Source organism: Rhineura floridana, chromosome 1, assembly GCF_030035675.1.
Source record: "Rhineura floridana isolate rRhiFlo1 chromosome 1, rRhiFlo1.hap2, whole genome shotgun sequence".
Classification (NCBI taxonomy): domain Eukaryota; kingdom Metazoa; phylum Chordata; class Lepidosauria; order Squamata; family Rhineuridae; genus Rhineura; species Rhineura floridana.
Window position 1 is genome coordinate 189297749 of NC_084480.1, and position 18193 is coordinate 189315941.

At 43.5% G+C, this 18193-nt stretch overlaps 1 protein-coding gene across 6 annotated transcripts; it reads right to left on the reverse strand.

Moving 5' to 3' along the window:
• Positions 1-449: 449 nt before the first annotated feature.
• Positions 450-16637, reverse strand: ZNF622 (zinc finger protein 622). Of its 6 annotated transcripts, XM_061589610.1 has the most exons (9): positions 16485-16637; positions 16257-16352; positions 16004-16038; positions 13358-13975; positions 11868-12122; positions 10057-10219; positions 7833-7945; positions 3416-3559; positions 450-806 (listed from the first exon to the last, which is right to left on the reverse strand). In XM_061589610.1, the coding sequence occupies exons 4-9, from the start codon at positions 13971-13973 to the stop codon at positions 679-681; spliced, it is 1419 nt and encodes a 472-aa protein (XP_061445594.1). In that variant the 5' UTR covers positions 13974-13975; positions 16004-16038; positions 16257-16352; positions 16485-16637; the 3' UTR covers positions 450-678. The 6 variants fall into 6 exon arrangements, with proteins under 6 accessions (XP_061445594.1, XP_061445587.1, XP_061445604.1 ...); XM_061589603.1 differs by lacking the exon at positions 16004-16038; XM_061589620.1 differs by lacking the exons at positions 16004-16038; positions 16257-16352.
• Between the last annotated feature and the right edge of the window lie 1556 nt (positions 16638-18193).

An 18193-nucleotide genomic window follows, 5' to 3' on the forward strand; every position in this document is an offset into this window, starting at 1 on the left:
GAAATGGGTGTGAAGCAGAAAGCCCAGGTAGCACCCTGCACATCTCAAAATGCAGATAATACTGACCTATCTATCTGACATGGTTTTGAAAGATTTAAGGAAGTAGTATGAAACACTTTGAAGTGTTCATGAAACTCAGCTGCACAGTACAGGCATACCTCGCTTAAAGTCGCTTCACTTAACGTCGCCTCGCTATAACATACAGGCTCCATACGCCACCATACCCCGCTTAACATACACGTGCTTCGCAATAACGGACACTTAATGGCATGACGCCGCTGCCATCTAGTGGCAATTGCAGTGCAGTACATGCATAGATAATTGCTTCACTTTTAAGTACATTTTCACTTTACATACATGCTCTGGTCCCATTGCGTATGTTAAAGTGGGGTATACCTGTATACATGTTTGGGAGTTGGTACTGGGAATAATCTGCAATACATGGGGGGTGCGTTTATGCATGACATTTATTGATTTGAAGTCAAAGATCTGAAGGAAAGTTATACTGGATAGAGATCTTCTTGGGAAAGATTTTGAAATAGCAGCATACAAGAAGCCACTGGTAAGGCATCTGCCTCCATTTCAGTACCACAATACTCAGTGATGGGATCCTCCCTACATTCTATTGTCAAGAGAACAAGGTAAGCTCAGGCTTTTAATGCTCATCTTTAGGCACTCTCAGAACCTGACTTGCATGCGGAAGTGCATCTGCTTGGTAGCATTATTCTGCATGCTGGTCTTCAGCATCCACTTTGCTTTCATCCTCTGAAGGTACTGCATGTCACGCTCACAAGCCAGCGCTGCTCCTGCAGTGATAGAGAAAGAGCCAACATTCAGCATCTAACCATCTGGCAAAATGACTTTTATGATGAACAAAAAGTGCCTAATCCTGCAATGATATCTGCACAGGTATAGTATTGTTGAGTTGGAAACACATCACATTTGGGCCCAGAAAGCTTGCATAAATGTTGCAATCATCATGCCTTAAGTACCTCCACTGTTCTGCTTACTGCAAGTTGTGAACTGCCTTGCAGAGTCAAGCAGTTCAATCTAGCGTCTAGCATTCTGTTTCTGAAAGCAGCCAGTCAGAAACCTCTAGAAATTCCCAAACAATAATGTTACAGTGGCAAGAAAGTTTGTGAATGCCTTAGGATTGTCACATATTTCCAACCTAAAATGTTAATAGATCTTAATCTAACCCCATAAGCCTAGATAAAGAACAACAGATAACCTGGTTAAATAAATGACACACAAACAATGCGTTTTCAACATTCATGTATCCACAACTGATTCTACAGTCAATATCCATGTGAAAAAGTATGTGAACCTTTAAATTCAGTACCTGGTGGCACCCCCTTGAGTAGCAATGACCAAGTAAGCATTTCTTGCAACTGTTGGTCAGTCTCTCATATCGGTTTCAAGGAATTTTGGCCCATTGCTCCTTATTGCTCCAACTCAGTGACATTTGAGGGCTTCCGTGCATTAACAGCTCTCTTCAGGTCCTGCCAGGGCTGTGTAGTCGGTACGCCAAACCTTCGACTCCGACTCCTGTTTTTCTACTGTCCGACTCCAACTCCGACTCCACCCAAAATTGCTTCCAACTCCACAGCTCTGGAAAGGGCTGTAAATGTCTTTTTAAATTGGAAGCTCTCATAGGAGCATTTTTATCACTGCCTGAATATGCGCTGATCTTGGCATCGCAACATTTGTCTTCATCTGGGTCCTGTGCCATACACTGACACACAAAATGTTTTCCATCTTGAGTTATGGTGAAATGCTCAACTACAGCTGACTTCATGGGAAGCTTCTTTGACAATTTGAATTTATATTTTAAAAAATTTGTCAATCAAAATTTATTTTGAAGCTGGAGATGGAGTTGGTATATTTCTACCGACTCCGACTCCACCCAAAATTGCTTCCGACTCCGACTCCACAGCCCTGGGTCCTGCCACAACATTTTGATGGGGATTAGGTCAGGACTTTGACTAGACCATTCTGAAACACAGAATTTCTTCTTCCACAGCCATTCTTTGGTAGATCTTACTTGCATGTTTGGGATCATTGTCATGTTGCATGACTCACTGTCAGTTCAGCTTCAGCTCTCAGATGGATGGCCTGACATTCTCCTCTAGAATTTTCTATACACTGCAGAATTCATGGTTGTGACAATGATGGCAAGCCATCCAGGTTCTGAGGTAGCAAAGCAGGCCCAAGCCATCACACTCCCACTGCCATGCTTGACAGTAGGGGATAAGGTTCTTTTGTTCAAACTCAGTGTTTTCCCCTATATAACGTTTCTCATTGAGGCCAAAAGTTTGACTTTTGACTCATCTGTCCAGAGAACATTGTTCCAGAAGTCTTGGGGATCATCTGTGTTATCTTTAGCGAACTTCAGATGGACAGCAATGTTCTTTTTAGAGAATAGTGGTTTCCTTCTGGCTATCCTCCCATGAACATCATTTTTGTTCAGTCTTTTCCTGATGGTTGAATCATCAACACTCACATTAGCTGAGGCGAGAATGGCCTGCAGATCCTTGGATGTTACTCTGTGGTTCTTTGTGACTTCTTGGATGATGCACTGGTTTGTTCTTGGAGAGATTTTGGTAGGATGACTGCTCCTGGGTAGAGTGCCTGTGATCTTCAACCTTGTCCGTTTGTAGACTATTGGTCTGACAGTGGATTGGTGGAACTCCAAATCCTTAGAAATTGTTTTGTAAGCCTTTCTAGATTCATGAGCAGCAATAACTGCTTTTCTGAGGTCCTCGGAAATCAGAGACATTTTTTGATCGTGGTATGATGTGTTTCCAGACAACCGTATGGTGAAGACCAAACTCTCAAAGTTTCTCATCCTTTTATAGGAAGGCGTATCCCAAACTCACCCCTTCAGACTTACCTAATTACTTAAGCATCTGATTCTAATTATCACCTTTAATTGAGGCAACGCAACTAGGAGTTCACTTACCTTTGCACCTATCCTGACTCTTACATACTCATTGTTTGCCTAATTTACACATCTTTGTTTCACAAGATGGAATTGGTTAAGATAAGCCCTAATGGATATTTAAGAAAGGATTGGTTTTGATTCATGAAGGTTATCATGGGAAAATGATGGCATTTCCGTAATTATCATTATGGTTCACAATTTTTTTCTCACCACTGTTTCTCTCAACAACTGGGGACAGGGCAAAGAAACAAAACACCAAGCCAGCCTTTTAGGAATGGCAGTTCTTTAGACAGATGCTAAAAGCATGAAATGAAGAGCTATCAACTCTTGGAAGACATGATACTACCTAGCTCAGAATGGGAAAGAATGGTTACTTCTAGGAAAACGTACCCATTTATGGCTCAAAAGACACCTCTCAAGGACACTGGCTAGTAACAGCATTGACACAACATACTCATTCTGTTTGCTTACCTGTGCTGCTTGTCCAACCTAGGGCTTTATACTGCTGCAACACTTTGCCTACGGCCTGTTTATTTTTAGAAACAGCCATAGCTCGCGAGGAACCAAAGCGCTGTTTGTAGTATCTCATCAATGAACGGTGACCAATCCTGGCACCTTTATAAGAAAGAAATCAGAGGAGTAACCATTTTTAAAAAGGATAAGCTGGAAAATAATAGGGATATCATTAGTTACACTATGAAACTCTGAATCCCCCAAGGGTAGGGTACACAAATTGGATTTAAGGCAGAAGTAGCTGCAAATTCACCATAAATCAACACAGTATAACCAGAAGGCTTGTAACTTTTGTTAACATGGAGGGGCTTAAATAAGTCACAGTTGAAAAACTGAGGAAGGCTTCCCAGAGTGCATCCAAGAGATGTAATTTTTATATTAAAAACAATCCTATAATCCTAATTGAAGCCACAATTGTACCCAATGTTGCAGCTAGAAATGTTTAGAAACTACACAGTACCCACAACATATGGATCTTGCAGCATACTCCCTGTAGAAATGTTTACCCATGTGATGTAATTGTGTTCCATGTCCCCTGCTAGCTAATTATTATTATTATTATTATTATTTATTTATTAAATTTATATACCGCCCGACTAGCAATAGCTCTCTGGGCGGTGAACATAGAAATACAATAACATAGGAAATACAATAAATGACAGAATATAATACAAAATACTACAGTCTAAAATCAATACAGTAACATTTTTAAAATTAAATCAATTTAAATTAAAATGCTTCAGAGAATAGGAAGGTTTTAACCTGGAGCCAAAAAGAAAGCAGAGTCGGCGCCAGGCTCTCTTCCTCGGGGATGTGAAGCAAGTGTGGGAACACCAACAATGTGATGTCACAATATGGGTATGAATACCTACAGATTATCTTCTTTGTTTATACCATACCTTTCTACTTTGCAAGGTCTGCAAGGCAGCTTACTATACCAAACAAGACAAAACAATATATACTAAAATCCATATAAATTAAACATTTTATTGGGAAATGAGAAGAACAGCAGCCCCATGTTGGCTGTAATGTGTATTTATGCTCAAGGAATACTCTCATTTGGATAGGCAAACCTGAGTATTTCACCATGAAATTCGTAATGATGCCATGGGACCTTTGCTCATCTGGACTGAACAAGATTAAAGAGCTCTGACATAAACATACCATATGTGTCTTAGTTATTATGGCAGTGGGAAATGTATAGAAAGCATGCAATTCCCTATGAGACCCATCTTCTGATTCCTTAAATCAGGAACAGAGGGAAAAACACACAGCCCATGGGCTGGATCCGGCACACTGCCCACCAGCTGTTTGGAAATGAGCAGGTGACAGGCAAAAGGGCTTTGATGTTGTGCAAAGTGTACAACTGCAGCTCCTTCCTCTGTAAAAGGTTCTGCGGCAAGAAGATCAAGGTAGAGGGGGAAATGTTTCAGAAGAAAGGTCGACTTGTCTTCTTTGAAAATACGCAAAAAGCTATCCATGTATTTTGCAGTTGCACGCATGCAATTTTGGGGATGCAAATGTTTGAAGCTCTGAGTAGCTTGAAGGGTAGAGCTTGCAGTTCAGCTGTGCACTGATGGAATCTGGATTCTTCTGCTGGGCTTACTAAGTCTTTTGCTTTTTGCACAGGCAGGAAAGATAAAGGGTGTTGAATGTTTCTTTTTTTAGACACAAAGTTTCAAAAAAAGTTTCCACAGAGAAAATGGAATGCGAAACTTGAGTGCAGCTTCTAAAAATTAAATATATGCCTGCGTTTTCATAGGAAACAGCTGCGTGTGGCCCCACCCTTTATTGGAATGCAGCCCCTCCCCCACAGCTTTCCACTGAGATAATGTGACCCTTGGCCTGAAAAAGGTTTCCAAACCATGCTGAGACTGTGGTTCTAATTTGGTTCTGAGAACTTCAGAATGCCATTCCATTGCAGCTCAGCGGTTCCACAGAATTTCAGTGAGGATTTCACATGGGGGGGGGGGGAACACTCTTCTTTTTACATATTGACACAGCAGACTAAATGTACCAAATAGGGGAAACAGCTAATCAAAATACATTATTAGAACATAACTTTAGTTAATCTTGTAAAGAAGAAAAGCCTAAGAGATTCTGGCTTTTTTCTTTGTTTTTAGTGCCATTTCATCAGGATGCTCTACTAATTAGTTTTTGTAAAATCTAACGGCAAAATGAAATCGACACCTTCAGAACACTAAAATGAATTTTATTCATTACACCCATTGTGAGGTTAAGAAGGCAACCCTCTACAGTTCTGCCTAGTCAAAAATCCCTCCCACCTATTTACAGGCAAATTATTACTCACAGGGAAAAGCACACAGCTAGAGCTTCTGGACTCTAGTACCACCAAAAGCAGCACAAGATCATGATGGATATCGCTTTGGGGAGTGGGGGTGGAGACAATGAACTAGTTGGATGAAACAAGCAGAAAGCTGGGAAGAGAGCTTTTGAACAAACAGCGCCTTCCAAGGTGCTTCTTTTCATGACAGAGCAAGTGGCTATACTGTAGTATGGTCCTCATGACAAGCTGGGCGCATTCAGTGCAAGCACACCGTGACCAAAGCCTAATATACTGGAATAGTAAGTATAAGGTTATGCCATTCCAGGACCATGTGGATGTGTTGACCACTTATGGCAACAAATGTAATCAACATTTATCATGGAAACAATCTCAAGTCTCCCCAAATGACTAAACAGACTGTAACCAGCGACTGGCATGCTCGAATTCTGACGCACTGCTGCACCATCTAGTGGCTTGCATGTTTAATACACCTTGCGGCAACATTTTAAGGCTTGAGGGTCAGATTTTCTACACTACCCACCTCTATTATTAATTATCATCATTTTATTATTAATATTATTTAATTTCTATTCCATCCTTCCTCCCAGAAGGAGCCCTGGGTGGCAAACAAAGGACAACCACTACAAACGTCTTAAAATATCTCAAAAACAAAATATCTTAAAAACACCAACTAAGTGAGAACACCAACCAAGCTAGAGACCACTTGTACAAAGGGCATTTGTTCTCTGCAATAAAAGTTATAAGATACAGATCCCGAATTGTTTTTAAAAAAACAATTGCCCTCAGTAACACTTCAACAACAGCATGTGATGAAGCTGGCTATGGTCTGAAGGTACATGAGGTTACCACCTTGAAGGGACGTGAAGCTAAGCAGGTCTGGGTCTGGTCAGTGCCAGGATGGGAGACTGCCTGGCAACCACAGGTATGCCTCCTTGGGTTTCTATGATGAAAGAAAGGTGGGGTATAAATGTAATAAATAAATAATAATTAAGCTCTACTATAGCTTGCTAGAAATCACTCTTTCAAAGGCTCTAAAACATACCTTTCTGTTTCATTCCATTTGTAAACCACCTCTATCAAATGTTACCACTGAATGCTTTTTTTAAAGTTGTTCTGTCCCCAAAAAGCTTTTTGATGGGTCCAACAATTAAATTTAAAGGGCAAAATCTGGAATCCTCACGCTCCATGTTGCCTTACCAGTGTCACTGTATGATGTACCCTCAGCCCTGGAAGTCTTTTGCTGGCTTAAATCACATTCTTCATTTGGCTCTCCCATTTAGAGCACACACCTCCTTCAGAGAGCTCAGAGGAGCTTAAATGTGGTTCTTAAGCGATCTCCCATTCAGGCAGTTGACATTCCTGCTGAGTTTCACAACAGAACTGTCTACAGAGGTAAGCATGCTCACTTTGAATCCCACCACAACTTTCTTCTGAGTATTCATGGTAAAATCAGATTGCAAGAGCTGTACAGCTCATAGGCAGAGAAGCAGTAAGTGTGCCACATAATGGGCTAAGTTCTTTTTTAAAAAAGTGATTCCTCTCTCAGGGAGGGAGGAAGACACAAAGGCCCTCATTGGAAACTAGTTTTGCTAGACAGCCACTTTGGGGTGGCAATGAGGGAAAGAAGAGAGAGATGGGGTTCAGAACATGCTTGCTCCACAAAGCATTTGTTACCTAGTCCCACTGCAACAGATGCTATTCCTGCACATGCATCATCCCAACATTGTCAGTGGATCATCGATAGACCAAGTAATTTCGCTCAGGGGACCAAAGTTTGCAACCAGCTGCTGATTCTTGGATGAAGGCATCCTACACACAGCAGTGTGTGTTCTTCGGTCCCTGCATTAGTACAGAAGCATAAAGATTCTGGGGAAAGGCAGGTACATCTCATTTCCAAGGGAACAAGGAAGTCATCTAGAAGCCAGGTATATGAACAATTCACACTGGCTTGCACTAGTCCTGCCACTTTCATACAACTGCAGATTGGAGAAACACACACAGTAGCCTTCCTGAGCCTGCACGGTGCACACCTGGGATGACCCTAGTATATTTCATGAATATATTTACCTGAAGGTAAAATCAACTCCATTGACTCATCATCATATTCCAAATCCTTCTCGGATGGCAATTCTTCAGACATCTCCACATCGCCCCCTTCCTGATAGTCAGAGTAAGTGCTCCTATGAAACAGAAACAGCAAGGTCTTGCGTTATTCCCCTTAACACCGGCGGCATGCTTAATAGCTCAGCCTCAAGACCAACTGCCACCTTGTGCAGCATGCAGATTCATTAATCAAAACTTCTGAAATGAAGGTGAAAGTCTTTTGTTAGTGATATGTCACAAACTACAACTTCTCCACTGCAGGGCTCTGGAATATCCTTTGAATCAGATTTATTCCTGAAGTCTCTCAACACACTCAAAGCTGATCTTCTCATTCAGAACTGTCATGTAGTGCAGCGAGGACTGTACCTTGCAGGAACGGGAAAACAACAACAGGAAGGCACCAAACATAAAAAAGAAAGAAGCTTGGAGGCTTCCTCCCTTCTTTTACTGTATCACTTCAGACTACAGCTGGAGAATTGTATTCTCTGAATGCCCCCTTTGTAGATTAAAGGACTCCTGTACTTATACCAGGAAGAAAAGTTCTAGCACAGCTCTCACCCTGCTGTGCTAGTTTTCAACATGCAAGGAGTCTGTGCTTATTTATACAGGTGTAATCAAGCATGAAATCCCTCACCTTCATCTAGAATGGCACAGTCCCAGCTGAACTGGACCATGTTATTATTCTAGTATGCTGTAAAAGATTACATTGGATCCATATGGTGGAGAAACAGAACAATAGCCTGAATGTAGTTTTAAGTTAGAAGATTATTGCCTGGAGACCAAGTACTGTGGCAAGGTGGCATTCAGATGGTCAAATCTTGGCTTACTGAGCCAAGATATGATTGTCCAAACATGGGCAGTTGTGAGACGAGGGAGGGGGTTCCAGACATTTGGGAACTGAAAGAGCCTGTTGTCATCATCCTCAAAAAGGTTAAGCAAAATCTGTTTGCCAAAACTATTTTTTAAAATTCCCTTCTTGTTTCTGAGCTTACACAGCAATTGTAGATTCGGATTTCCCCCCCTGTAAATGAGACAGCTTGAGTAGTTATGCTGAACAGCTGAAGCACAGAAAATTGCAAGAGTTTCACTGTGGGTTCCCCTAGACAAGGCACCCAAGCCACTCTCTGTGTACTCAAGTTTGTATTTGTTAGGACATTCAAGGGTGGAAAGCAACAGTGGACACTTAACACTCAGCCCACAATGTATGTCAGCCACCTCATACTAAATATTGTGGTAAAAAGTAGTTATAAATTTTATAAATATTTGTATTAGGAAAGATGCCTGCAGGGTAAATGCAACATCATGAGCACAATCAACTGTGAAGTTCTGTTGTAGATTGTAAACCCTTCAGGGCAGGGATCTGTCTTCTTGTACACCATAAAATGCCATGCACATTGATGCTGTACAGTTAATTCTTGTGCACAAGATCCCAGGCTAACGCATGAAGCCTTATTTATTTCAATATGGTTTACGCAAAAGTAATTTCTGGTGGATTGTTCCCCATATTTTTTGGTCCATCAGCTAATACACCTTTATTGGCTAGCACAGGGAATCATTTGCTTAATGTGTTTAAAATTGCCCTAACTTGTGGGCTCAGACTAACTAACAACCATTTAAAATATTTGTCCCTGATGTAAACTGTCTTCCCTGTCCCCATCTACCCACACCACAGGATCACAATAATCCACCACCCTAGTTTGTCCGGCATAATCTCTAAGAAGCAGTTGTCCCATTGTTGTAGAAATTGTTATAACCTTCTTGTAAAATAAAAAGTTATGGCTTCACATAAGCCAACAGCAAACCTGTCCCCAAGCAGACTTCTCAAAGGGTAAATGGATTTTTGGAGAAGCCATTGGTATTCAAGAGGCAAATACAAAGGTTAGCTTTTGCGTAAGACTGCTGCTTCTGCATTGCCCATCCTCACACCACAAACACTTTGTGGGCAAATGGAATAAAGTGATTATATCCCATGCCGTAATCAAACCATCATTAGGCAGCAATGGCAGCAGCATGTAATTCTGCCCATCCAGGAGGATCTTGATCGCATATGCTACCTGGGTAATACAATGCCGAACCATGAAAAGGGGCTTCCGTGTCACAAAGGGCAATGTGTTAATTGGGCCAAAGCGTAAACATTTTGTCCACTGTTTCTAGATCAAGAACACAGCAAGGCTGCTGCTTTTCCCACCTGAAATCATAGAAGTCTGCAAACTCCAGAGCAGCATCTCCTTCCGTGAAGAGCTTGCAGTGGCTTTTGTCGTTCATATGTGCCTGCACAGCTTCTGTCGCATAGAAGGACTTCCCCTTTTCATTGCACCATAGGCAGATCTTCCCAAACCCAACCTTCTCTCCTGTAAGATGCGGGGGAAAGATATGTTACACTTCCCATCTTAGACTAACTCAACATCTTGGGTTGTTTCACAGCATTCTATGATCCAAGTGTTATTCCACTTGGCAGAACTGAGGCAAATTCAAAGCAAACAGGGCAACTAAGAAAATGCAGAAAAATCACTCATTCTGTGCACATATCCACTAAAAGTGCACATTTCATACACACCCACATGGAATTCAAGTAACAGAACTATACATTCGCCAACCAAAGTGACTGTTCCTTCTCTCCCCACCCTCCAATTAATGAAGGTTTCCAATTGGCCATTACAGATTGCAACATATTACATCATTCTGGGGCCTAGGTGCTAAGGCCTGGTTCACGCAAGCACATTCTCCACCTGTTGACTGTATCATCAAGCAATGTCTTCATCAAGTAATACACATACAAGTGTGAACAAACCAAAAGAGTCGCTTCGACAGTCAAGAATCTCCAGCACCTTTTCCATCTGCCCAATATTATTGTCTTGCTTTACATCAGGGATGGGGAACCTGTGTAGCCAGATGTTGCTCAACTCCAAATCTGATTAGCCTCAGCCAGCATGCCCAATGGTCCAGGGTGATGGGAGTTGTAGTTTAGCAACATCTGGAGGGCCACAGGTTTCTCATCCCTGCTTGACATAATATTGTAAATATTGATAAAGCCCTTCACTTTCCACAGGTTTAACAGGCTTGTATCAGTTCACTGAATCCAGCAGTGCTTAGATGCTGACCCTTAGGAAAATAGGTCACTGTGGTTGTCTACTGTGACAGAAATAGTGGTGTGTGCTTACAAATTCTGCCCAGAGCTTGGAAAAGTTACTTTTTTGAACTACAATTCCCATCAGCCCAATCCAGTGGCCATGCTGGCTGGGGCTGATGGGAGTTGTAGTTCAAAAAAGTAACTTTTCCAAGCTCTGATTCTGCCACAGGACCCAATAAAGGAACCTCACCTAGGATGGGGGGGGAGAGAAGAGGTTGTCAGGGAGAACTACACATCTCTTCAGCGATTATCATTGCTTCCTTGAGAGGTTTCACAACTGAGCACTAAGAGACGGTTTGACTGAGCCTCTCTGTGTAGAACCAATCTGCAGGGCAGGGGTGAAATCACCTCCAGGCCTGCCAGATATCAACATATGGCACAGAATATGGGCATAACACCTAGAGACACAACATCCAATGTATGTAGAGTCAAATTTGGAGGTCGTTATCCCACATTATATTCTGGGGAGCAGGGAACACAACAACATAGGGCTGTATCCCACTAACTCCTACGCAAGAGCAGGCCCACTGAAATTCATGAATCTAAGTTAGTCCTGTCCATTCACTTCAGTGGGTCTATTCTGAATGCCACCCTCGGTCGGACCCAAGGACGGTGGGCTTTACCTGGAAAAGCTCTTGTCTAGGCAAAGGTTAGGCAGCAAGTTAATGGTGGGTGCCATCCCACTCCTGCACCATACATAGGCTCAACACCAACCCACAGATAATAAAGAAGCTGGGAGCAAGTTTTTAAATGCCAAACACATTAATGGATGAATGCATGATGACAAACACATTAATATGAATGCTACACTATACTCTCCTAAGAACAACGATGTAGCTTCATCTGGTTGAGGAATGTCTCAGACTTACCCAAGTACTTAATCAGCCCTCTGATATCCACAAGATATTCTATATCTGGAATAAAGAAACTGTGAACCTTTGTCATGTGGGCCAAATTCTTCATGAGAGAGCTTGAATGGTGGGAACAGAATAGACAGTCTGTGACTGGGATTGCACCAGCCGCAAGGTGATCATTCCCAGTTGCGCTTTCTTCTGCTTCATCTGGGTTGCCTTCCACCTGTTCTTCAGAGTCCAAATCTTCATCCGAGTCTACATCTTCCCAACCTTTCAAAGCAAATTAAAACGAACGCTTACAAAGAGTCTTTTCACACTGACAAAAAGACACACATTAAGAATTCAGTCCAACCAGCATGCTGGTAAACTTATAATTATGGATGGGCCATCATCCCCTTGATCAGCCCCCAAATCATTTGGGTTGCTCGAGTGCCTTAAAGTGAAACCCTCAAAGAACTTCATGAGAACGCTCAAGCAGCCCAATTCCTCCAACTTCCTCTATATTTTTCTGCCATTTCACACACACAAACCAGGCTTCCCCAAAGGGAAGCATGTGATGGGAAATCCATTTGGACACTCCACCAAAGCTCACATTGTAAGTTGAGGCAAGTCTATACATTATGGTTGCTGTTTGGTAGCTGCTCCACACAAGGCCCAAATTGTGTAGGCAGTTTCAGCATGGCATTGAATCGTCCAAGGCATTCTTGCAGAAGCACAGGAAATCCCCAGGCAATGGGACAATCCACATAGCAAATCGTACGCGGGGGCTGTCACCAGATTAAAGAAATCTTAGATGATTAACTGTATGAGTTTTTAATCAACTGACTGATTAATCCATCAACAAGATTTGAAATACCAAAACACACTTACTCGGGCCTAGCGTGTGTGTTTAGGATTGCAGTCTAAATCAATACAACCAATTAATTGATTTAGGGTACAATCCTATGGTCCCTGGGGTGCCCTCTCAGGAACCATAGGATAGATTAAAGGTAATCCTCTGGTGGTGAAGAGGGAGATCCAATGTTGCAACTCCCTCTCCAGTACCACTGACTCCTCTGACACTCTGCCCTAACAAATGTCAGAGCGTCGAAGTTAGCAGAGCAAAAAAGGGGGGTGATCCAGAAATAGGCTTGGATCTGAAGTATTCAAAGCCATCCTGGTCCCTTGACATGCCCTTATACCTGGGAGATACTTAGCCATGCCCCTTTTCCCTCCCAGAACAAAACAAATCTGAAAATGGACAGAGGAATGCAGAGGATTCCTCTGCTGTCACTTTTGCCCTGCTGGCTTAAGCCTAGCAGGGTGTAGCCATAGGATAAGGCAGTTCCTTTGGTTCTTTCTTTCCCTCCCCCACGTTGGGATTGCAGCCCAAACATTGCAGCCCAGGGGTAACATGTAGACTCAAACTAGCTGTTGCACAAGGCCTCCTCTCCCTATTCCTGGATCTGAAGTACCCACCTTCCCCATACCCTTGTTGCCAGAGTATACTGCCCTTGCCCTGTTACCTTCCTCCACATCTTCCTCATCCTCTTTATCCTCAGAATGCTCTTTTGCCAGTTTCTTGGCCTGCTGTTCAAACCACTGTAGTCGAGGAGGTTTTTCCGTGCGCTCTCTGCTCCGTAACAAACTGCTACTTTCCGCAGCCACTGCAGAGCTAGTAACGTCACTAGGCAACAAGGAGACCTTCTTTGGAGACGAGGATGGCTGTGCTTTGATGGCTTGCTGGATAGCAGCGTTCATTGCATCCTTGTCAACGTTCTCTTCAGCAAAGCCTTTCTCCAAGTTCTTCTCATTCAGGAGTTCCACTTTCTTGCTGACAGCTTGGACAGCTTTCTTTTCAAGCTCCATGTGTTTCTTGGATTTTAGGTGGTTCTCATAAGCATTGAAGTTGGAGAATCTCTTGCTGCAAGCCGTGCAGTAAGTAGCGGTGGCCTTACTTGGCTCCTCCAGCACTGCTCTCTGGGCCAGAACCCTCTCCTGGAAGTTCTCAGCAGTGACAGGTGGCATCTCAGCAACCTTCCGTTTCAGGTTGTACCTGTGCCAGTCGGTCTTGTAGTGGGCACGCTGCACATCAGCATCTTTGAAAGCCACATGGCAGCTGATGCAGGTATATGATGCCATGGCTGGAAAAGGAGGATACATAAACACAGTAAGAGAAGCCGATTAGGACAGACAGAAATATGAAATGCAGCTTAGCACAACTGTCTTGGACATGTCTTCTTTTAACAACAACAAAAAGCCAAACCAGGGGTGGAGGTGGGGAGGAAGACAATTATATATATCCAATGGATCTAAAAATATAGGTAAATAAGGAAAAAAGTATACGGCACAATCCATCAAAGCAGTTTTAAGTTCCATTGATGTCAACAAGAGATCAGAGCTGCACAATATGATAACACACACATATATATATATGAGAGAGAGAGAGAGAGAGATCTATATATAGATATACTGAGGTACATATTGGTACAATAAGGCCTAAGGAGTATTTTTCACAGCATCCATAAAAGCTGCTCTAGGAACATGGAACCAAAGGGAAGCATACTCTGGCCTCTGCCACCAGGCAGGGCACAAAGGGCCACTAGGGGGCTGTACCTTCTTCCTCCTAGACAGATCATCAGGGCAAGGGGGAGATCAGCTAGAGAAGCAGCAGCTACAGGGAGTTTGCTCCTGACCCCTCCCTGCATGAAAAGACATTCTGCTCCAATTGCCAATTACCTGGTTCTACAGACCTGAGGAAAGGCACACTTCAAGCTCTGCCACTAGCCAGGAGATCAATGGCCACTGGGAGACCAAACCTCCTACCTCCTAAGGAGGGGCATCATGGCCATGGGAAGACCAACATGGCTCCATCCACTGGCTGATTAAGGAGCTGCATTCCTGTTCCCTTCCCATTCCTTCCAATAGCTGTACAACTATTAAAGGGTGAGACTTTGATGGCTTACAGTGTAACAGACATGATACAAAAAGAAAAAACACTGAATGGGGAACAAAGAGGAAAACAAGGTGAGGGCCTCCTGCATCTTATCAGGAGGTTCGTTCTGCACAATATAGGAAACGGACCTTTAGTGTGGCAGCACCTCCCCTGTGGAATTCCCTCTCTTTGAATATTAGGCAGGCGCCATCTCTGCTATCTTTTCGGCGCCTTTTGAAGACTTTCCTCTTTCAACAAGCTTTTTAAGTTGAGACCTATCCCAGTCTGCATCTGTGTCAGAATTGTTTAATATGTTTTTTAATAATGTTTTTAACCCTTTTTAAGCTTGTTTTTAAAGATGTTTTTAATGCTGTTTTGTTTTAATGAATTTTAAGATCTGTCTTTATGATGTTTTAAAGTGTTTTAGTGCTTTGTTTGCTGCCCTGGGCTCCTGCTGGGAGGAAGGGCGGGATACAAATAAAATAAATAAATAAATAATAAATAAGGAAATACAGCAAGTCAGAGCAGTGGGGAGCAAGCTCTGCGTAGCTGCTCCTTCTTTGGCTAATGGGTGGAGGTAGTTGAGTCTTCTCCTTGTCATGTTGTTTATCTTGGGAGAAAAGCAGAGGGTGGCTTTGTTCAGACATTAGTACTGGGGATGAGGAGGAGATCCTGGGGCTTTATTGGGCTAAACATACCGAAATAGGCTGCAGCAGAGGAAGCAAAGGAAAGCAGGACCACTCCAGCTGCTCTTGCTGTGAGACCAGCTGCATTTGGCCCTTTCTCTCCCTCAATTGTTTCCCACACAACTGATCATTCTGAGAATTCAGTAACTTTAAGAACTGGTGCTTGGACTTTGCATTGTTCCAACTCCCTCCCCATCATTTTTTCCTTTTTGTTTGCCGGCAGCCGCTCTCCAAGATTTCAAGCAGGGTTCTCTCCCAGTTCTACCTGGAGACGTCAGGGATTGAACCTGGACCTTCTGCATGGAAAGCAAGGGCTCTACCCTGAGCTATGGCTTTTCCCCATGATTTTTATTGATCTGCAAGTTCCTCTAGGAGCCCTTTCGGTTGAAGAGTGGGATACAAATGCTTTAATAAATAAATACTTACTACCAATGAAGGTAGTTTACAGTTACAGATATAAGAGGAGAAAATGTACTAGTTGGAACAACTCCCAAGGTATGAAGGTACACAAGGCTATCGCTTTGCTGCAGCTAAGCTGGTCTGGTCAGTACCTTGGGATGGGTGACCGTGGGTGCCGCTTTGGATTCTAGGATGGAAAAAAGCCAGGCAGGGTATCAATATAAATGGATGAAATAACGAATACCTATAATTAATAACTTTTTTTCCTTGCCCTTCATTATCAGCAGAGACTACAGCTGAGCCCAGCCCCGGAACTGCTCATCGTTCACTGAGGTTTTTCCTGGGTAGCTTGCAACAAAATTGCAGGCTCTAGACTCGAGTCACAGAGACGTCGCATTATCCTACCTGACGCCTCAAGAAGGGATGACTCGCTGTTTATAATCCAGCCCGGGATAAGTCGGCCGGAAGGCAAAGCAATTTTAGAAATCAACGACTCGAATCCTGTACGACAACAGAGAACGTCAATTAAAGAAGGAAGCCGAATGGAATGCTGAGCAAGGGGGAGAGAAGGTTGGAGCAGCGAAGATTCCACTGAACTTTGTCCAGTCGCAGCTGGGGCAGCTCCAAACTTACAACGAGCTGCAAGACGACAGCTCCTTCTCTTTTTCCGGGCAGAGTTGACTAAATCCTCAGAGCAACTCGCAGTCACGCTTCAGCGTTGAAACCGCTCTTCTCGCTTCCAGGAAGGGGAAGCAAATGGCTCAGTCATCACGAAAGCTCTTTCTGCTTCCTCTTTTTCATCCTCTCGCGCGCGCCCTCTGCAGGCCTGGAGGTTTGCCTGCGGCGGCTTTGCATTAATGTTTCCTTTCCACTGAAGGTGGCGCAAGGAGAGGGCACAGCAATTTCTCTCTCCTTTCCCTGTCCTGCAGCAGACCCCGAAAAAGAGAAGTGGGACGGGATATCTCAGCCAGGAAGACTCCTTCCTACACCCTCCCCATGCTGCCACTTTCTTTGAGCGTACATGCAAGAAAAGACAGCAGGGGCTCTTTCGCCCTTTCTCTCTGGGCCAGCCTTCCCCAAACTGAAGCCCTCTAGACATTGTTGGGCTGCAACTCCCATCAGGCCCAGTCAGGACGTCCAATGGTCAAGGATGATAGAAGCTGTAGCCTATCAACATCCAGAGGGCACCAGGTTGGCAAAGGCTAAGCTAGATGGTGTAGCATAGAAGAAGGTGGTCATGGACAGTATAGCCACCTCTTACTCTGACCTGCACTCTGGCTCTGGGTGTTGCTGTTGTGGGAATTGGGCCCAATCATAACACCCAGTAGAAAAGCCTGAGGGAGTGAACCAGGAGAGGTGGCCAGCGGCTACTCCAGGAAGCAGCAGCCAGTCACTGCCTACTTTTGACCCAAGAATCCTTCCTGTGCCACCACCCAAAGAGGATGTGCAAGTTAGCAAAAACAGCAGTAACCATCCCTTGCCCAAGCTTGTCTGGAAACCTCTGGAGGGGAGAAGGTTCTTGCGCTCAGGTCCTGCTCACTGGCTTCCCATAGGCGTGTTGTTGGCCACTGTGAGAACAGGGTGCTGGACTGGATGGGCCATTGGCCTGATCCAGCAGGCTGTTCTGAAGTTGTGTACTTGCTGCCAGGAGAAAAAAAAGTGGAGATCTTGTGGAGGCAGCGGCTGTTCCAGCTCTGACGCTGGAAAGGAGGGGGGATGCCTCTGGAATCTCTCCCAAAAGGCCATCCTGTGAGAAGTTTTGGATTCTAGATATGCATGTTTTTGTTTTGTTACTATAATAAGCAGTCATTTATTGATGCGCTAACATTGATGTCCAGATAGTTGGAAAGCATTTTTCATAAGGTAACTTATTTTTAAAAAATTATGGGAGGTAATTTTCAGTGTTCAGTAATAATGTAACTAAAGGAGCCTTACTATATCTGCACTGTAAAAAAATACAACACAACCAACAGATTTAAGATGCTTCTGTTTTTACTCATAATGCAGGATGCTCTTGGATCTATCTTTGTCATTGGAAGTTCAAGTGACCTCAGTGTCTAGGAGCGTCCATTTCCAGCTGCAGTTGGTTCGCCAGGTACTACTGTTCCTGGACTGGGATAGCCTTGCCACAGTGATCAACATCCTGGTAAACTTATGCCTGGATTACGGCAATGTGCTTTATGTGGCTGGTGCATAATGCTGGTACAGAATGCTGCAGCACACTATTTGTCAACCATGATCTGCACTCAAGAGATGGATTGATTCCATAAAGGAAGCCACAGATCTGAAGTTACAAAATCTGAACAGGGTGGTTCACAATATATGCTTTTGGAGGTCACTGA